The sequence below is a fragment of the Haliotis cracherodii genome, unplaced genomic scaffold (assembly GCF_022045235.1).
Source record: "Haliotis cracherodii isolate W230 unplaced genomic scaffold, xgHalCrac1.p SCAF_4, whole genome shotgun sequence".
Lineage (NCBI taxonomy): Eukaryota > Metazoa > Mollusca > Gastropoda > Lepetellida > Haliotidae > Haliotis > Haliotis cracherodii.
This window is the reverse complement of record NW_027266297.1, coordinates 69,727,501-69,750,343: the sequence shown is the minus strand read 5'-3', so window position 1 is coordinate 69,750,343 and position 22,843 is coordinate 69,727,501. Positions and strand designations below refer to the sequence as shown.

The following is a 22,843-nucleotide window of genomic DNA, read 5'->3' as shown; positions in this document are numbered from 1 at the left end:
TCCTGCAAAATTCTGCAGTCCTTATATATCTATAGTGTTTGCTGCAGCTACTGTTGGCAACTTGAAACACCAGTTTCATTCAGCAACTAAGAAATCAGCTTTGTTTAATGATTACCCATGTGATTACCAATTAATGAACAAAATCCACTCAAGATGAGCTTTCTTTCTCCTCCCATGAGGAAATGAACAGGTTTCTGGGACCCGTTCCACAAAGCGACTTTAGCGCTATGACTATCGTAAGCCAGCGTTAAAGTATGGGAGTTACGATCACCTTAGCGCTAAGATGGCTTTGTGGAACGAGGCCCTGTTCCGTTTGTCAAATATTTTTTTGTTCTTAAAACTGAAGATTTACGTTAATGTTATGACAAGGAACCCTTGACTTACTCTTTATTTCAAAAAGTAGTTACTTTGGTTAGGACAAAGTTAATGAATGGAATTAAGTTTGCAGGCTAACCTTGCTTAAAGTTAATCGTTAATCACTTTTAGCAATCACTTTTGAAGGAAAAGAGAGAGACTTGTGAAACTTAAATTCATTTTAAATTTATTTGTTGTCTATAAATCTTGACCTCATTGTTTAATGAAGAACGATGACATTTTATTTAGAAAATACTCATTAAACAGAATATGGAACAAAACATCATATTATTTTACTAGTATATAATTGTCACATCCACAACACTGCTCTATTTTCTCTGCTCAAAGCTAAGAGCAGCTATACATGATAATCAGGATGGATAACATTTGAGGCAATTCACTTCAATACCAGCACCCCAATTCTCACACCAGGCCCTGACTGTTAGTCTATTTCATCTCTCTGAGGAGCCTAGGATAGGATGAGTAATGTTTCTTGTCAAGCCAGGGTTATAGGATATGAGACTGATGGGTCGAGTATTGACTGGGTTGGAATAATTCCCAAGCACTCTATTGCTTGTCATAAGTGGGGACTAAATTAGAGTGGTGGTCAATATTTGGATGTCTACTAGGTATACATGCATTTTAATATGTTTTAATGATTTGAGGCTTGGATTATGTGGGCATGATTGATATTGTGTTTGAGTAATTGCTGCTGAGTAGTCCAGGTATGTATGAGTCAGGTCATCAAACGAAACTTTAATCATCTGCAAACTTAGATTTAGGATGTAGATCCATCTAGGAATAAACCATTACCCTATAAGTTACAAAGAGACTTTATATCATTAGTGAAAGTTATGGACTGGTTGTTTTATATCAAAAGGTAGTAACAATACATTAAAAACTTTTTGAAATAAATTGTGATGGTATGCGGTCTGTCTTGTGTACAGCACTGAGTGCCTAAGACACAAATGGGATGAAAGTGAGCAATGCTGGTTGCAGAGAGTAGTTGGATGGGTGACAGTGTTTGGCAGCTTGACTCCTGAGAGATTCTTGGGGTTCAGTCCTGCCCCACCCTCAGGCACAAGTGGCACATGTGGTCTCTCCTGAGGCAAGTGAGTTTGTTCCAACTGTGCCTCTGTTCATCCAGCAGTGAATGGGTACCCAGTAGGATGAGATGGTTATGTGACTGTTAAACTTGAAGACGAGCGCCTCACATGCAGCATGGGTTGTATACTTTCCACTGAGATAAGAATAAAAATCAAGTGCACACTTATCCATTGATCCATTGCCCTGAACATTCACTTGGTGAATTTATGAGTTTGATTTAACTTACAGTTGACCAATGCTAGACATTGACCCTTGTCAAATAGTAATCAGTGATACCTGAATTAACTGAGGAGTTTCTAAAGTTTGATTGATGTATTTACAAAATAATCTGTAAAATGTCTTTTAGAATGTTGTGCATAGAATTTCCAAACATTATGACACTTGACAGGCTATTTCATCTGTCCCAAGATAGTGTAAGAAGTGATGCTCAATACATTCTTCATTGTTTATCATATGCAGAACTTTCACTGAGCTACTGCACGTCATTTTGGAGCTGAATGACATAAAAGATTCTAAGTGAACATTCAAAATCAGCAGACTCAAATGTGATAATGACGAAGACAGGTTGACTTATGGATTTAAACTTTTGTATTCTTTCAATGCGACATTTCAGTATAGATGCTCGTATCTTTATCACTTGCAGAGTTAGAAATTGGCACTTGTCCTATAGTCCTTGCCAAACTGCCCAATAGTTAAAGTATCATAACGACCAGTAGTAATTTTGCCCTTTTTTAAGGGTTTTGCTATATGGTATCATTATAAGGACTAGAGGGCTATCACTGTTAGTTTCTAACGTTGACTTGCTTGATTAATGTACTTGCATCTCTACCAAAATGCTGCATTGAAAGAATAAAAAAGATTAAATCCATAAGTCAACTCGTCTTTCTTTATACTATAGCTTCTAAAATGCAACTTGAAAAATAAATGTGAAAATGCCACATGAAATGGCAGTGTAATTCAAAACTGCTTCTACTTTTCTAATATTTGATGCCATTCAGATTTTTTTTACTGTTTTCAGTACTGAATGTCATGTATACAAACTGTATATGTATACAAAATGTAAAGCTGTGTTGCCTTCCACTGGCCTCTTCAGGCGCTCATCTTAGCTGTACCTGTGATAGTATTACTATTTCATGTTAAATGTTATTATATTAGATCTTTGATGTTCATATTTCATATAATAGTTGTGTTCAGTTCTTGGAATCACAAATCAAATCCAAGAGAAAATGAAAGTGTATTTGGACATTCTAGTATGACCATGGTATCAAACCAGTTAAACGATGCATTTATCAAAACAATTTCTATTAGGCACATTTGATTTTATGAACCATTTCTGGTATTGCTGAAATTACTCAATACTGTCACAATTAAATACATAATTCATTATTTATTATATTTATTGAAAGTTATTATATATGTTGTTTAACTTATATAAACTGTTAGATCTATACTGAACCGCAAAAGAAACATCACCATGGATAGATATATGAGAAAACTTATTTGTCCATACACTGTAAACATACTTTAAGACATATTAAAAAGATGAAACTTGGCAAAACTGATCATGAAGGTTGAAATTAAAGTGTCAAATGTTCTTAAAGTGAAACACAACACTAGTCTCATGTGCATTGATGACTGGCGTGCAACGTCGATACATGGAATGAATGAGGCGGTTTGTGAAGGCCATAGGCACTTGAGCCCACACTCTGAGGAACGGCTGCCGCAGTTCAGCTGCAGTTTTCGGCCTTGGTCGGACGTCATTCAGCCGTCTTTGAATCTCATCCCACAGGTGCTTAAGGGATTTAAATCGGGACGAAGGGCATTCTGATGCCATTCTGCTAGAGGAAGTCTCTTGTTGCTCTTGCAGTGTGGGTATGAGCGTTATCATGCTGAAACTTGTGGTTGCGGCGATGTGCCAAATGAGGTATGGCGTGTGGTCTCAAGACTTGATCAATGTACCGAGCTGCTGTGACACCATTGCCTCTCTCTGGACCGATGTTCTGGAAGACCACAGGGCCGACCCTCTGTGCAAGACCAATTCCACCCCATACCATGATGCTCACACCACCCCATGAGTCTCTCAGCAACACAAGTATCCGAATAACGTTCCCCACAGCAGCGGCAGACTCTCTCTGCCATCTGCTATTGAGATACAGTAACGGCTCTCGTCTGAAAAGAGGACTCTTCTCCACTGCTGGTGGCGCCAATGCTGGTGCTGTGTGGCCCACTGAAGACAGTCCCGGCGATGACGTGGTGTCACAATGGGTCCTCGGTGTGACCTGTGACAGTGGAGGTGTCTGCTCGTCAATCGTTGATGCACGGTGTCCTCACTAATGTGTCACTGGTGTGTCCCAATGGTCTATCGAGCAGTTTCTGCAGCAGTAACAAAGCGATCTTGAAGATGCTGTCGCACAATCTAACGATCCTGCCGTTGGGTGGTGATCCTGGGTCTTCCACTACGTGGTTGGTCATCTGTAGTGTTGGTGGTCTGGTACCGTTGCTGGAGGTTGTATATGGTCCTTACGTGGACTTGAAATGCATTGGCTACTTGCCGGGTGGTTTGTCCAGCTTGCAATCGTCCAAGGGCTTGTTGTCGTTGATTTCTTGTCAATCTTGGCATGTGGTACCAATTCAATAACGAATGTATGTTATCCGATCTTGGTGGATTTTTATAGGGTAAGAAATGAGGAAAAGCATGTGCATTTCAATTTGCAAAGAACTCACGTGCATCGGGTTACCATGGCCGTTGCCGTGAAGCGTTTGGGTGATCGGTTTTATTGTCATCTGCTTTGTTTTTTTTATCATCAAATTTCATTTTTCCGGACAAGGTAATATTAAATTTTTGAAACATTGACAAAAATTACCCAGATAATTCAATGACAACTTTTCATGCAATGTTACATGGGGTGATGTTTCTTTTGTGGTTCAGTATATGTATGTTTGTCATGGTTTGTAGTTGTGTAATTCATTGATGTTATTGTGTTATCAATAAATATTTCTTGTAAACTGCATATAGTTTGTATTTAAAATGGGCAGTGGTATAATCTGGTGTTTAACTCAACATACCAAAGACCCAGGTTCGATCTCTGGTCCAGACTCCATTATTTACAGACTGCCGTCATATAGCTGGAATATTGCTGAGTGTGGCGTTAAACAACAAACCAAATCAAACCCAGGTTCGATCCCCTACATGGGTGCTACGTATGTTGTCCATTCTTGGTATCCCCTGCTGAGATGGAATAATGCTAAAAGTCGCATAACAACATTCTATGCACATGTAGTTTTAATAAAATTATTATTACTCATGCTTCAGTGTGAGAGTGAGTTGGGTTTAAAGCTTCTCTGAACTGTATTCCAGTGATATGGCATTTCACCTTAATGTGGTTGGAAAGCCCAAGGTGATACAGGTGATATATGCTCACCACTGTCAAACATAGGATCCTGCCATACCTAAGGGACACAACACTGCTCAGCACTTAGCAGTGCCTATGATGACTAGGCCACCTGTGCCCATAACACAGGCCAGAATCTTCTCGACTTGTATACAGATGACTTCACTGTGAGTCAGTGACAAAATCAGCTCATGATCAACTGCTACTTCCAACAATGTCTCCCGTGTGGGAGATTGGTTCCCCGGGAACAGCAAACATAAATGACAAGTGTACGCAGCATTAGAAATTGCCATCTACGGCTGTGATCAGTCAGCATGACTGGACTGGGCCATGCAGCACCTTGAAACCTGCTGATAAGATACTTGTTCAGTTTGATGGGTGCAAGATCAATGATCATGTCTGGAGGTAACACTGAAAAAAGTGTGAGAATACCAAGTGTTGACTTACTGACTGCTCTAGCAATAATTCCTTCATGGATAATGTTGTTATGTCTTGGATAGTCTTCTATTTATCTATATTTATTGAACTAAAATTATTTATTTATTGAATGAGTTTGGTTTATTTGGAACGGACATCACACAAGGCAGCCATGTGGGTACTCAAGCAACAAGCAAATGCTACTTGAGCCATCAGGCTTCCCCACCGATCCTATTTGTTGTGGAATGTAAGTGAGTGAGTGAGTGAGTGAGTTGGGTTTAACGCCGCTTTTAACAGTATTCCAGTCATATCACGGCATGTCAGCTTAATGTGGGAGGAAAGACCAAAGTGATGCAGGTCTCAGACGTTTACCACTTTGGTGAAACCCACGAGCACGGGTATGGTGCTGACGAACCTAGAAACATAATAGGGGCGAACCGTGATTCGAACCAACAACCATAGGTTTCTGGTGTGCTCAAGGGACGCAACTCTGCAGAGCCAATTGCGGTGCCTTAGACGACTGGGCCACCCGTGCCCCCTGTGGAATGTAAGTACACTATATGGACACTTCAGTGTTACATTCGTGTATCTGTAGCAGCTGGTTGGGAAAGAGTCATTTACACTCATGAAGCTTGAATAAAGGTATGTATTGTGAAACCTTGTTACCTGGTGGGGATTCCAGGTTAGAATTGGTCCGAGCAATCTCTTAGGATCATAAGAACTTACCAAATAGACTGGGTGGACAGGCTCCGTGACTTGGTTGAATGACAATGGCATGGATCATTGTTTGCAATATCAATCACTAGATTGTCTGGTCCGGACAACATAGACTTGATTATTTACAGGCCGCCGTCATATAGCTGGACTATTGCTGAGTGTGACGTAAAACAATAGACAAATGACATCTTAAGTGGCACTCTTAGAGACTTTGAGAAATGTAGAATGCCCATACAGGACTTAAGTGCCAGAAAGGATTCTGCCAGGTCATGAAGTTAAATCATATAAATTAATTCATAGAGTTTTGAATTCATGTATACAAGTTTTCACTGCATCTTGTATTGTTCTGATGTAGATGTCTATTTGCCAATGAGCCTAGTTTTCTGAAAAGCAGGAAGCAACCCTGTTTTTGTTGTGCTCGTCTTGTCTTCTTTTCAGCTGGGTAAGTATAGGTTCCAAGCACTCTATGGTTTCTTTTAAGACCAAGAGTCCATTACACTGGCTGGGTGGTCAGGCTTGTGTACCACCACATTGTGGAACGGTGCTCATAATATCAATAACTGGTTTGTTTTACCCAGACTTGATTATCTACAGGCTGTCAACATAGCTTGAATATTGTGAAGTGACATAGTGTGGTGTACAAACAAACAAGCTAAATATTCATGCAGTAATGACAGACACATTTCTTGATTTGCTGATGAATTTATTGTGTTGTGTAGCCAACTGTTCAGCGTCTCTGGCTTATAACGGAAACCATAAAACAGAACAATAATGGGTGCCAACAGCATACATGCAAAAGACCTATTGTGTAAAGAAGGATATATACCGAAAAAGACAAAGGTCTTAACACAGATTTAGTTTAGGGAATACAGCTGCATTAGTTGAAACCATTTCTCACAATTTCCATGAAATGAAGTACCACATTATCTTTCAGGAAATGACATATTTGTATATTTAACATGTTAAAGTGAGGACACACATTTGCCTTTACAGATCAAAAATTATAATAGCGAATTTTAAGTAGCTTTTGACACTTTTCATTATTTGCCAAAGGAATAACACTCTCTTTGCTCCAGGCCGTGTGCCACAGCTCAGATGTCTACTTACCTGGAAGTTTGTTTTTTTAGTCCTATTTAACTGACTTTAATAGTCCCCCCCTCCAAATATTGCATCTCAAGCAATTAACAACATAGACACCAAAGCCCAAAAAATCAGTTGTCAAGATACTAGTTTACTTTTAACACTGTAAGGTAGGGATAGTTATCTCAACGTAGATCAGGTGCTCCCAGTGCATGTAACTAACACGATATACATGAGTTATTCTGTGGTCATCCGTATTCACAGACATGTATTAGTAGAAGCACTTTCAGCAAAATATGAGTTCTTATGTTAGTTTTAATAAATATAATTTCAAACCAATAAGTTTATACACTGTTATATAAATATATATTTTCAACTTCCAGTCTTTGATAACATCAAGGACTTTAAACAGGCCTCATTACAGAGTTATCCCCCTTGGATCAGCAGGCACAAAAAGCTGACTTCAATAGTAATCCATTGATCAATATGTACTCTAAGCATTTGTAAGAACATGAAGACTTCGAATGGAATCATGACAAATGAACAATTCAGCAGTCTGTGCACAACCTTGTTTCTTTGTATATCAATAATTTTGCATAGACTTTTTGAATGTAATCTTCATCCCAGTAGCCTCTAAAATGCTATAAAAACTGTGATGCACATGAAGTAAATGTATATTCCCGTCTTCTAATTTTGGCCATTAAGAATACATAAAAGATTTGCAAAAGCAATATTGTTTCTTCTAAAAGCACATTGTTTGGATGAATGGTGGAAGAAAAAGTATATGTCTTTGGTCTTAAATAAAAAATGAACACAGTCAAACACTTGTAAAATGAACTCATCCTGATGGTTGTGATGCACGTCGTTGATCTACAGGTCAGTCTATTGGCTGAAGGAATGTATTTGGCAACTGATCAAACAGTCTAACTTTCAAAACCATGAGGTGTGCACCCAACTGATTCAACTAATTTACAACATCCAAATTTATTCTACCAAGAATTTGGGAAATACTTGATTCTAATTGGTCATTCAGAGGTATCAAATCACAACGACCACCTCTGATTGCAATAGCCGATATGACGACCGTATCACCTAGAAGATAATATTAATAGAAAATTTCTTCTTTCTCAGTCATTGTCAACGTGTAGTTAATATGAGACTAGAAAATAGATATGTTAATAATCTACAACACATTTGTCAGCAAGTGAGATTTAAACGGTTTATACCATATCACATCATCCTGCTATGTGTAATAGCGTTAACACCATTGGTTTATTGTGAAAGAATCTAACCAAATTGCGAGTTCACTTCTGAAGGATATATACAGAGTCCAGTTACTTTTAAACTACTCCAACCATAGGGCAGAGATGGAAATTGACTCCAAACAAATTCAAGCCCACAGAGCAAGTGGGATCATTTTCTGGTTGCCCTGCATTATGTTCTTTCATGATCCATCAAATACATTCAAGGCTCATTTAGAATAATTCACTGCCCTGGCTATGTGATGCAGTTTCCACTGCCAAGAAATTGACAGCATGTGTCAAAAAGCTCACAGGCCCTACGAGCTAGTATAATTATAATTTTATTTCTACTAGCTTCAATTTTCATCTCTGCCACAGAGCCAACCTGTTTACTCTGATACAAGGACCCTTTCCTGCCTCATGTCCCTTCAGATACTTACAATCTGTACAATTACTGAAACAAAAACTATGTGAAGCTCTCTCTGGCAAGGCACATCAAGCCATGATGTGTTAAGCATCTTCCCACTCTTGCAGACACCGCAGCTTTTTATACGTATAAAACAACACTAACATGAACACTAAAATAATTGCTCTGTAGCATCTGCTTATGATAAATATATTCATGAACATCTGTAGTGGCTGGTTTCACAACTCGATTGAATCTCAAATGACATTAAAAAACAGTAATTGGATTATATGCAGTTTTGAGGTAATGCAGCACAATTTGAATAGCTTTCCCAATTAAATCTCTGTACAGGTAAAATATAGCTATATTAAGTATGCATTAGATGAATTATATGGTTCATAGAAATTTATTAAAAATATCAGTTCATTTTTTCACTAACCTCGGCACAATATAAGAAATATAGACTTCAGAATAGCCCAAGAATTGCACTTTTGTACTGTTGTGTATTTGTTCAAAACTGGCAATTATTTTCTCACACTTTCAAATAATAATACACTAAAATACTCCTATTTTAGGAAACTGCGACATTGTCTCTCCAGGACTCTCAGAACACATTATTTATTGTATATATTATTGCACATTCAGTGAATGTAAACAAACCACTGTCATAAGACGATCAATATATCAACAATACTTTGTAAATACAATGTAAGGTATTACTACCTTTCTGATTTGATGCTTTCAGTATTAAAAATAATAAATTACAAAAATCTCTGTCCTTTTGGGATTACTTGCTTATTATCGAATGCACTTGTTTCAAGTCATTCCACAACTTTGCTGCCCCCTAATTTTGAAAGTCCATATCTGGCTCACCTCTGGCTATTCATTAAAATGTGAAGAACTTTGATTATTGTCATTTATGAACATGAAATATATTTAGGTATTTTCAGACTTTTAACTGTCAATTATAACCAGATGGCCACATGTTCACCTTTCTCCTGACTAATATCGTCTATGCAGACAGAGCCAGACATATTACATATGGAGGTTTGTTCAATTTCCCAGGTGTATGGACAATTCATATATACAGATTCACAGAAGCAGTTTCAAATACAGCAGACACATAATCTTTCAAAAACCCAGGCTTCATGTCAAATACTGACAAACCTATCTTCAACAGTAGTCAGTACTGCATAACACTGAACCTAATATGCACTCACACAATCTGCGATTGCAAAAACAAATACCTCAGGCTGCTACTCATACCTCACAAAGACAAACATCTCTGCCACCTCAAACAAGGTTGTTTCCAGTAGACAAATAGACTTACAAGACATCAAATGCGTTCTCCCACAACTAACTTTCTGGACTTGTGCAAAAATAAAGAATCTTCTTGTATCGAACTTGTAGCTTGTGTGCTACGACTCATAACACGCTTCATAGAACAGTCCTGGTGGTCAGATAGTCTTCTGGAATGGCCCAGTGGATAGATACATAAATGCTTTTAGTTCTACGAGTATCATAGGTGTAGCATCAATTTGTAACTCCCACTCTTTACATAAACCTACAACTGCTGTAGAGTTTACCAGTAGATCATTTTAAGAATGGGGCCAAGAATCATAAGACCACAGGACCCATTAATATACAGGATTGAAATTAAAATTGGTATTAAAAACCCCATGACCCTTCCATTTTCTAACCCTGACAAAACTGGAAACAACCTCTTTCATCAGTCTCATTGACTGCTGTTCCTGGTAACAGAGCACAGTATGAATACATGAACACATCTACACTGAAAGCACTTGTGGTGACTACAGATATGCATAATCCTTCTCGTCCTGCTTCCACCACGGAAGGACCAGTGTCCTGGGTCCTTCAATACAGGACTGCAGTCCTGGTCAATGGAATCTTGTGATGTCCCCGGTCCTTCAATACAGGACTGCAATCCCATCCAATTGAATCTTGTGATGTCTCCGGTCCTCCAATACAGGACTGCAATCCCATCCAATTGAATCTTGTGATGTCCCCGGTCCTCCAATACAGGGACTGCAATCCCATCCAATTGAATCTTGTGATGTCCCCGGTCCTCCAATACAGGGACTGCAATTCCATCCAATTGAATCTTGTGATGTCTCCGGTCCTCCAATACAGGGACTGCAATCCCATCCAATTGAATCTTGTGATGTCACACATCCTCCAATTCAGCGATTCTAAGATTTGTCTGTTGCTCTAAGTGCTGGAGTTGACTGAACACAGGACCTAGCAACACACCTAGCAACACAACAAGGTCAAGTATGTCCAGGGACATTTGTCTTGGCCTTCTTCACACTGCACAACCACTTAATAATTCGTGCATTTCGTTCAACTACTGATGTATTGAGTGTCTTGTCTGTTGCATCAGTGTCCGAATGGGCTTTCTCACTGCGTGACACCCCACTACAAATGCTCCTTGTATCAGGAGAATCTAGCGAACTCACACTTTCAAACATTTCAAATTCTTTCTTTCCCTGAACTTCCTGCAGCCGCAACATGGGGTCTAACACATTTCTCTCGAGTCCCATTTGATTGAAGAATTTTTCTAAATCAGCACTTGCTCTTGAATACCGTGAACTCTTATCTGAGGCTACAGAGCTATCCCGCACATGCCGACAGTTTAAATCGGAGTGTGAGCGATGCACAGGTGTGCAGGTGCTCTCCACATTGACCTCAGCACCCACATCAGCCTCACCTGCCGTGAGTGTCGCCTGAGCCGTCACCAACTGAAGCACTTTGTCCCCTGCCATCTCACCCAGGTTCTGACATGAGAGACTGGTGCGAGTATCTCGTGATCTCGACACACCAGAATTACCCGATTTACTCACATTGATATCAACACATGGTACCCTTGGGCGGGGGGAGGTGTTGGAGATTTCTGAGGTTCTCTCAGACATATTGATTTTTGCTGGCACTGCTTCAATGGGCTTGTGTGGTGTGCGTCTGCTCGCTAGCCGATTACGTTCCTGCTGCTGTTGTGAAGTATCTTCACCGGGGATGTCAGGGTTGCCATCACCATCCACGTTGTCCTTGCCATCGTTACTGTTACAATCTATCAGATGGTGCAGATTGTACTCTGACTTGGACCGGGGAGGCTGGGTAGTCGTCACCTGACTTGTGGATCTGAAATGTATCAGTTAAAGAGTGAATCAATAAAATGTCAATAAAAGTCAATTAGACAAGCAGTCCAATTACTGCTGGACAAGTAGAACCAGATACCCATCATTATGAAGTTTTTATTTCGTCTGTCATCAATATTGTACTGTCCTAACTGCAACTTCAAGAACAAAACCCAGGTAACTGGCAATCAGTAATTGACAGACACTTCATAAATCCTCACATCATTTCTGATACTCATGTCCAAAATCCAATTCCCACGTCTGTTCTACTTGTCAATATTTGTTCTGTTTGCCAAGTCAGGTCCACACTGACTGTAGAGCTCATTCAGCCGAAACCAATTTCCATTCAATGACCGAGTTACAGAAGAAGTATGTCCCTAGGCTGGAGACCCAAACATGAAATATCATACGCTTTCTATGGATAAACTTACAGCAGCAAATATTCAATTACTAGCATATATTTCAGTTATACATGAAATATGAACAGCCCTTTTTCTACTAAATTTGAATTTCAAATATAGTAACAAATATTATATTTAGGATAACACTTTCTGAGTAAAGTACAGATTCTTCTACTTTTTGGGGTTGAGTTCCGTGTGGGATTCGAACCCACACTGCCAGGAGTACACAAAGTATGTGAACTAAACTACCAGTTGTCGGACTTTCATTTTGTGGAAGCTTTGGTGGCTGAGTGGGTTAGATCACTGACTTTGTGTGCTGGTGATTAGGTGCCTCACTCTGGCAATGTGGGTTTGAATCCCACATGGGAGTCAACCTCAAGAATCTGTTCTTCACTGAGAAAGTGTTATCCCAAACATAAAATTTGTTACATTTGACCACTTTCTAAATGGCATCGGGTGTTCATTCAAATATTGTGTCCGGAAAAATAAATGTCAGTTTCATCTTATGATTTCATAACATTTTATGCTAAAATTTAACTTTCAAAATACAGTATGTCATGCTGGAGGAATACTACATTTTGACAGCTTCATAGGACAATTTTCCTAATGATTATAATTTTCAATTAAATACATCAGCTGAAAGTATGACATACTTTTTACAGTTCAAAATAAAAGAATAATCACACCACAGTTGAAAAGATCAATGTTACCTAAGACTTGATCATATCACTGACACACTCACTCTTTAGAAATCAATACAGCATTAAAGTTTTGTTTCCCCTCAAAACAGAGGGTTCTTTCTGAACATGTATTACAAAGAGCGTCCTTAGAGCAGGGCTCTTTATCATGTGCCTGATCTTCAACACAGACACTCTGATGTAGCAGTGCAAATAAACACAAGCCAAGATCAGCAGTATATGAACCCCCATTCGCTGTCGGGATCGAGAGATATTACGTTGGTGAGATTCCAGGCAGGGAGTATTGGTTTTCTACAGGGAAAACCTATTTGAAAGATGGGATAGAAATCTCTTCACAGTGTTAACAGGAACTGATAGATCTATGCTCGGAATGACACAAATAGCAAATGCTCAATCAATGATGGACGACTGCAAGCTCGTACCTGTAACGCTATTTAGGGCTTTATGCTGACAAAACTCTCTGATTAATAGAACTTGATTAAAGCTCCAGAGAGGAGACCGTGCATGGAGGGGTTTACACAATGCACAGCTTTATTACAGCTGTATTCAAAATGTAATTGTAACATGCACAGACGAACAAGCGGTCAATAGCGTGAGCATCGATCCAAAACCACCAGGGTATGATGACACAGTCAGGTCACTGCTGGTGGAGTCAGTCAATAACAGCCGCCATAGTGACCAACCATGTCATGTAAGGATGGTCTGCACTAAGAGTATTTATCTTTTACTAAGATAGGTATTCCTAAAATTTGAAATCTTGCTGTCCAAATAAAAAAATGGAGTCAGCATGCATTGTCAACTTGTTAAGCACAGTGACAAATTCCCATGTTACTATAGAGGCATATAGAGACATTGTTGACCATGTCCACAGTTTCGCATAAAAGCATAATTAAAAAATTTGAACTTTTAAAATATCTTAACCACATATGGATAAAATGTTTAACTTTAAGAAAAATAATTATAACATATCTATGTCAATTTTTTAATTATTCAATATGTTTCTTCGCATGAATTATGTGCTTTCATGCATTTCCCTCTATTTCTTAAGTTCAGCATGATATAACTGATGACGTCACACAGTGCTATGATGTTATCAGTATATATAGCCGTGATGTGGCACAGCGCCCATTGAGAATTACTGGCAGCAATACTGGACATGATGAAAATGGGAAATTACTTCCCTTCTCATTTCATAAATAACCTGGTTTCTTGGAAATTAGATTTTGGTCTCTGATTCTCAGTGTCGCCACTTGATATCTTCAATAGATTGACAGTGACAAATTCCCACGTTACTATAGAGGCATATAGAGACATTGTTGACCGTGTCCACAGTTTCGCATAAAAGCATAATTAATTAATTTGAATTTTTAAAATATCTTAACTACATAACTTAACCACAGTTTGAGTCGTGTATTACAACCCACACAAGTGGACATCGTTTGGTTGTGCTACATGCATAAAGTACTGGCGATCTGGTCTTCCCATTGCCTGGTAGTGTTTGTGGTAATTTGGATTGCCAATTTAAGTTTCTGAGGTAAAATATTCAAACTTTGTTTCATTCTTCAAGACAAGTATGTCAAGACCGGCATTTGAAAACTCTACAAGACAAGTATGTCAAGACCGGCATTTGATAACTCTACAAGACAAGTATGTCAAGACTGGCAGTTGATAACTCTACAAGACAAGTATGTCAAGTCTGGCAGTTGATAACTCTACAAGACAAGTATGTCAAGACTGGCAGTTGATAACTCCACAAGACAAGTATGTCAAGTATGACAGTTGATAACTCTACAAGACAAGTATTCCAAGTCTGGCAGTTGATAACTCTACAAGAGTCAAGTCTGGCAGTTGATAACTCTACAAGACAAGTATGTCAAGTCTGGCAGTTGGTAACTCTACAAGACAAGAATGTCAAGTATGACAGTTGATAACTCTACAAGACAAGTATGTCAAGTATGACAGTTGATAACTCTACAAGACAAGTATGTCAAGTATGACAGTTGATAACTCCACAAGACAAGTATGTCAAGTGTGGCAGTTGATAACTGTACGGGACAAGTATGTCAAATCTGACAGTTGATAATTCTACAAGACAATTATGTCAAGTCTGGCAGTTGATAACTCTACAAGACAAGTAAGTCAAGACTGGCAGTTGATAACTCTACAAGACAAGTATGTCAAGTATGACAGTTGATAACTCTACAAGACAAGTATGTCAAGTATGACAGTTGATAACTCTACAAGACAAGTATGTCAAGTCTGGGAGTTGATACTCCTGGTGAAAGGGCACATTTCCTACATCTTGCTGTTTTACAATAAACCAACCAGTGCATCAACTGCGTGTGAGGAAAGCTTAAATAAAGTCACACTGCACTTCAACATTGTTGTCCTATCAATCAATCACAATTAATGGAGAATCTCATGCATAATTGAGACATTATCAATGAAACATAGAGCAATTTCTCTTCTATCAATTATTTTGATTTGAATGCACTCTGTGGCTATGACCCTTGATTGATTTGAGTTTAGTATGTGCATGGCATGTACAGTCATTATTAAACAAGGACATGATCTGATGGAGGTCACGATCCGATAGAGGTCACGCCAACAAGCCAGATTCCTGTAAGTCCTGGAAAAGCTGCAATGTTTTACAAAGTGGCATCCAGCCAGCTACTCATGTCACAGCGACTTAAGGGGATAAATCAAAGCTCTACATCTGAAACAAGCTTTATTTCCCAAAGACCAATCAGTGAAAACTTGATGAGAGTTCCAAGGACTTGTTGTCACTTCAACACTGGCACCACCTCGATGTATCAACCTCCCTGACAAGCTCAGACACAATCTCCCTGATGGCCTCAGACACAATCTCCCTGACAGCCTCAGACATGACCTCCCTGACTACCTCAGACATGACCTCCCTGACAGCCTCAGACACAACCTCCCTGACAAGCTCAGACATGACCTGCCTGACTACCTCAGACACAACCTCCCTGACAGCCTCAGACACAATCTCCCTGACAGCCTCAGACATGACCTCCTTGACAGCCTCACACATGACCTCCCTGACAGCCTCAGACACCACCTCCCTGACAGCCTCAGACATGATCTCCCTGACAACCTCAGACACAACCTCCCAGACAGCCTAAGACACAATTTCCCTGACAGCCTAAGACACAACCTCCCTGACAGCCTAAGACACAATTTCCCTGACAGCCTCAGACACAACCTCCCTGACAACCTCACACATGACCTCCTTGACAGCTTCAGACACGACCTCCCTGACAGCCTAAGACACAATTTCCCTGACAGCCTCAGACATGACCTCCCTGACAACCTCACACATGACCTCCCTGACAGCTTCAGACACCACCTCCCCGACAGCCTAAGACACATTCTCCTTGACAGCCTCAGACATGACCTCCATGACAGCCTCTGACACAACCTCCCTGACAGCTTCAGTCACAATTTCCCTGACAGCCTCTGACACAACCTCCCTGACAGCCTAAGACACAATTTCCCTGACAGCCTCAGACACAACCTCCCTGACAGCCTCAGACATGATCTCCCTGACAGCCTCTGACACAACCTCCCTGACAGCCTCAGACATGATCTCCCTGACAGCCTCTGACACAACCTCCCTGACAGCTTCAGACACAATTTCCCTGACAGCCTCTGACACAACCTCCCTGACAGCCTCAGACATGATCTCCCTGACAGCCTCAGACACAACCTCCCTGACAGCCTAAGACACAATTTCCCTGACAGCCTCAGACACAACCTCCCTGACAGCCTCAGACACAATTTCCCTGACAGCCTCAGACATGATCTCCCTGACAGCCTCAGACACAACCTCCCTGACAGCCTAAGACACAATTTCCCTGACAGCCTCAGACACAACCTCCCTGACAGCCTAAGACACAATTTCCCTGACAGCCTCAGACACAACCTCCCTGACAGCCTCAGACACAATTTCCCTGACAGCCTCAGACATGATCTCCCTGACAGCCTCAGACACAACCTCCCTGACAGCCTAAGACACAATTTCCCTGACAGCCTCAGACACAACCTCCCTGACAGCCTAAGACACAATTTCCCTGACAGCCTCAGACACAACCTCCCTGACAGCCTCAGACATGATCTCCCTGACAGCCTCTGACACAACCTCCCAGACAGCTTCAGACACAATTTCCCTGACAGCCTCTGACACAACCTCCCTGACAGCCTAAGACACAATTTCCCTGACAGCCTCAGACACAACCTCCCTGACAGCCTCAGACATGATCTCCCTGACAGCCTCAGACACAACCTCCCTGACAGCCTCAGACATGATCTCCCTGACAGCCTCAGACACAACCTCCTTTACAGCCTCAGACACAACCTCCTTGACAGCCTTATTTCATTCTAAAGATGCACACATTCCTTTTGACTCATATATGTTGGGGTAAAGATAAAGCTTCAGACAGCTTCATTGTCCGCATGATCTGATCATTTGATACATGTATCGAAACAGTTTTGACCAGGGCTGCTGTAACACAAACCTCAATCAGACATTTTGTTCCCAATGCTTGAGACCTACAGTAGGTACCTGGGTAGGGTCGGGTAATAGTGGGTTGGGTACCTGGGTAGTACAATTGGACTGGTCCCAGCCTACAAACAGCCCCCCCCCCCCCCCCCCCCGATGATCTCGCTGCAAGGAACCAGAGTATGGGACCCTAGTTCACAACTTCAAAATCATTGTTCAAAGAAGGCTGAGGACATTTGCATCAACTGCGACCTATCTCAGTACTTAATACTCAGAACCTATTAGGTGGCAAATCTACACATCCATATCCTCGACTAACACACCAGGATGTCCTTAAATGTTTCTAAATATGATCTTGAGACTCCACATTTCTCAGCGTGCCACAGTCCACCTGTCACATCCATAATGTCCGCTTCATGTACACGGGAAAGTGCCAGGAAGGCCGACTGATTTCGTTAACGATTCACTGGCATGTCACATCCAGGATCCTCAGAGACTACCGGGCGAGATAAAAAACTTGTTGATACCGTTCATGAGGTGCATTATAGCACAGTGTCGAGATCAATAGTAGCGCTGTCCCGGTGTACTGAGCCCTGGTGGTGTTACACCTAGTCACATCCTCTCATCACCTCACATCGGCTGGCTCCAGCCACGCTCGCACAGATTAGTCCCAGCCCGTACATACCGGCATTTCAACAACTTTTACATGTAATTCTGGTGAATGAGGTGTGGCAATTACATGAAGGAACTAGCTGCACAGTTGTGAGAGTGTAGATGAGACACGTGACATCATAGAATTCATGCTACTAGGGCTGGTACGAGTCTGCATACACTGAAGTTGACTCAAGTTATATCTTTATTCAAAGATATGAAAAGTCAGAAGGAATGGGTGCTCAAGAAAGACTTGTAGTGTAACCATAGAGTTCTAGATTCTTTTTGTCATTAAACAATATATCACGTGACTAACCATAGGGCTGGGTAGTCTTGTGGGTACCCAGGTCCTACTCAGTACCCACCCGATCCGGGTAACCCGAGTTACCCGTCCAAGCCCTACATGCTACTGAGTGTTGTGAGTGTGAGTGAGTTGGGACTAACCCTGCTTTGAACAGTATTTGTTATACAATGGCGTGTCAGTTGGATGTGGGGTCAAAGACTGAGTCTTTTTCTTCAAAAACTTTTTATTTATGTTGCATTTTCATTTTACTGTTGCACATATTACACATATGGCAATTATACTTTAAGAAAAGAGCTAATGACAGCTTGACCAGTCTCTGAAGACCAAGTCTTAATTGTTTACCACTTTGGTAAAACCCACAAGAACAGGTATAGTTCCGACAAACCTAGAAACATAATCAGGGCAAACCTTGGATTTGAACCAAAGATCATAGGTTCCTTGCACGTCTAAGGGAGGCAACTCTGCACTGCCTTATGACTGTGCCCCTTGTGTGCTGCAGTTAGTGAGGCTATTTGGGTAGTCATTGTAAGAAGTTATATAACTGTGTAGCCGTGAATATTCAAGCACACATTAATGTACCAGGGTTATCTTACACTCTGCACTGGTGTCGATCCAAGTAATCGATTTCAACAGTGACTGATTGCTTTCAATTTCCAACCAAGAAATCAATCATGAAGTCATGTGATCAGCTATATCTCAATAATGTCAGGTCATTTAATATATTCCATGAGATTATACAATTCAGGAAAAAGCATGGAAATTTTGAAATAAAAAAATTAAAGTTCTCCTGTTATTGCAATATTTTGTGAGTTATTAAGTGATTGAAGTTGGTGTGATGCCACTTGAACAGAGTATGGTGTTCACATGGTAAATAGGTACATATATCACCTGACTGTGGTGTACATGTGGTATATAGACATATATCACCTGACTGTGGTGTACATGTGGTATATAGACATATATTACCTGACTGTTATGTACCGTATATCGCTGTGTATAAGGCGACCCCACGTATAAGACGACCCCCCTGTACACGACTTAAAAATCAACCCAAAATCCTATACTCCGTGTATAAGGCGACCTGGAATGAAACACATCACAAGTCTGACTGATATACTGGTAGAAGATTTAACGCGCTCTTGCCGACTGTAGCGTATTTCGCGCACGGACATCACAAATTAGTTAGTTAGTTACTTTGGAGATTGAATGTGCGCTTTCCGACTGATGCGTATTTCGCACACATCACAAGTGCGCACACAAACCTTATATATGCAATAAAAATATGTTTATCTTGCGTTGTTTTTTTTCTACAATGATAGGTCGCGTGTGTAACTCCGGCACACGTCGCCATTTTGTGTTTACACGGTACGACACCAAATTGGTGCCCGTAAAATAAAATTCATTTATGAAGTAATAACATATAAGAGACAATGGTGAGTAATTTAATCGCCAATTAACTATGTTGTAACTAACTAGGCTTATGTTTGCTTCACATTCAGCGTTTTAATCCACAATCACTTGTACACACCGTCTCCAACACTTGTTAATACAACTGTAAAAACAGCGGGAATTGATTTCAGCTTCACCGGTTATCACATGTTAGGTCACATGTGCAATATGCAAATGATTACCGGTACTTCCGGCTCTCTACTCACGGATGTTGATTGTTTTACCGTGTCAGCTGGTTTGACAATCTGCATCGAGGAGAGGGTCATTTCAACTTTATTTGCAGAAATTATTAAACTTTATTCAAGGAAAAGAGATACAAATCATGTTTATGTATGGAAATAGTTATTTGAACAGTTATTTAGGACGAAATGCGAAGTTTTATTGTCAAATGCTGGGCTGGCTATTGGACGCCGGTTGACATCGCCAGTGGAAAAAAATGTGAGATCTTCGACTCCGTGTATAAGACGACCCCCCTTCTTAGCCCCCTCATTTTAGGTACGAAAAACTCGCCTTATACACAGCGATATACGGTACATGTGGTATATAGACATATATTACCTGACTGTAGTGTATATGTGGTATATAGACTATATTACCTGACTGTGGTGTATATGTGGTATATAGACTATATTACCTGACTGTGGTGTACACGTGGTATATAGACATATATTACCTGGCTGTGGTGTACATGTGGTATATAGACATATATTACCTGACGGTGGTGTACATGTGGTATATAGACATATATTACCTGACTGTGGTGTACATGTGGTATATAGACATATATTACCTGTCTGTGGTGTACATGTGGTATATAGACATATATTACCTGATGGTGGTGTACATGTGGTATATAGACATATATTACCTGACTGTGGTGTACATGTGGTATATAGACATATATTACCTGACTGTGGTGTACATGTGGTATATAGACATATATTACCTGTCTGTGGTGTACGTGTGGTATATAGACATATATTACCCGACTGTTGTGTACATGTGGTATATAGACATATATTACCTGACGGTGGTGTACATGTGGAATAAGACACATATTACCTGACTGTTGTGTATATGTGGTATATAGACATATATTACCTGACTGTTGTGTACATGTGGTATATAGACATATATTACCTGACTGTGGTGTACATGTGGTATATAGACATATATTACCTGACTGTTGTGTACATGTGGTATATAGACATATATTACCTGACTGTTGTGTACATGTGGTATATAGACATATATTACCTGACTGTAGTGTATATGTGGTATATAGACTATATTACCTGACTGTGGTGTATATGTGGTATATAGACATATATTACCTGTCTGTGGTGTACGTGTGGTATATAGACATTTTTTACCTGACTGTGGTGTACATGTGCTATATAGACATATATTACCTGAATGTGGTGTACATGTGGAATAAGACACATATTACCTGACTGTTGTGTACATGTGGTATATAGACATATATTACCTGACTGTGGTGTACATGTGGTATATAGACTATATTACCTGACTGTGGTGTACATGTGGTATATAGACACATATTACCTGACTGTTGTGTACATGTGGTATATAGACACATCTTACCTGGCTGTGGTGTACATGTGGTATATAGACATATATTTTCAAAATGGGCAAGGAGCGAGCTCTACTCCTTCCATTATACAACATTCATTTTGAGACAACATGTAAATGCTAAGAGATCATTTGTTTACCAAATCCTTCTGTTTGGAAAGTAGCATGTAAGGAAATGACCAAAGATAATGACAACTGAAAATATTCCACCACCGCGGTTGGACACAGGAACTCCAGCAGTGATTCCACTAACTCGAGCCCGACTTTCAGTGTATAAAAAGTCCTGACTGACGGTGTACAAAAAGTCCTGACTGACATACAGGCAAGGCCTACATTGGTGATTACACAAGAACTACTATGTAGCAGTTCAGAAATATCAGGTAACCATGGTAATATGAAAAGTTTGTCTGCTTGAACATGCACAGCATTTGATTGTGAAACTTAAAGAGGGTTTGAGAACCTCCCATCAACATGAAGTGGTGAGAATGTGAAGCTAAGACAATTGAATTATTCACAAGAAAAATGTCTCCATATCTTCATCAAAGTTGGATAATCAGTCGTGATGGCTGCCACAAATCAATATCGGGTCTTATAGCTCTGAAGGAGATTAAAGGAATAGTCACTACTGGCGCTACCTAAAATAGCCCTGGGAAATATCACTGCAACAAAAACACTGAGAGTTTATTTAATAATACATGTGTGAGCTCTATTTAGATGCAATGAAATTCTACCACTGCCATCACAGTACTCTGTCGGGAATTGAAAATTGGGGGAACATCAGCAGTACTACATAAACAGCTACCAGTTCATCATGTTCATGTACATTTGTCTTTTCCCCCATCAGCAACAAGGCTACACGTTTACTAAATCAATGGTGCACAGAGTAGTTGAATGGTGAGTGAGTGAGTTGGGTTTAATGCCACTTTTAACAGTATTCCAGTTATATCACGGCGTGTCAGCTTTATGTGGGAGGAAAGCCCGAAGTGATGCAGGTCTCAGACATTTACCACTTCGGTGAAACCCACGAGCACGGGTATGGTGCTGACAAACCTAGAAACATAATTGGGGCGAACCGTAATTCGAACCAACAACCATAGGTTTCTGGTGTGCTCAAGGGACGCAACTCTGCAGAGCGAATTGCGGTGCCTTAGACAACTGGGCCACCCGTGCTTCCAGAAGTTGAAAGGAAAATATTTATTTCAATTTAGTTTCATGACCTTGGTTTGGTGGGTGGCTGCTGGTTATAAGGATGATGCTAACATCAGAGGTCACACATCACGTGAAGCAATGTTGGTCATGGAGAGTCCGTCATTGGGTGACAGTGTTTTGGCACCTTGGCTCCTGAGAGTTTCTAGGGCT

The 22,843-nt window shown here is 40.3% G+C and overlaps 1 protein-coding gene across 1 annotated transcript in view; it reads right to left on the bottom strand.

Moving 5' to 3' along the window:
- Nucleotides 1-6,689: 6,689 nt before the first annotated feature.
- The window catches only part of LOC139479242 (protein FAM110B-like), a 58,124-nt gene continuing 41,970 nt past the window's right edge, over nt 6,690-22,843 (bottom strand). Inside the window, exon 4 of the mRNA XM_071262100.1 lies at nt 6,690-11,870. Coding sequence (XP_071118201.1) covers nt 11,003-11,870 — 868 coding nt within the window. The 3' untranslated portion in view covers nt 6,690-11,002. The remainder of the gene's footprint in view (nt 11,871-22,843) is intronic.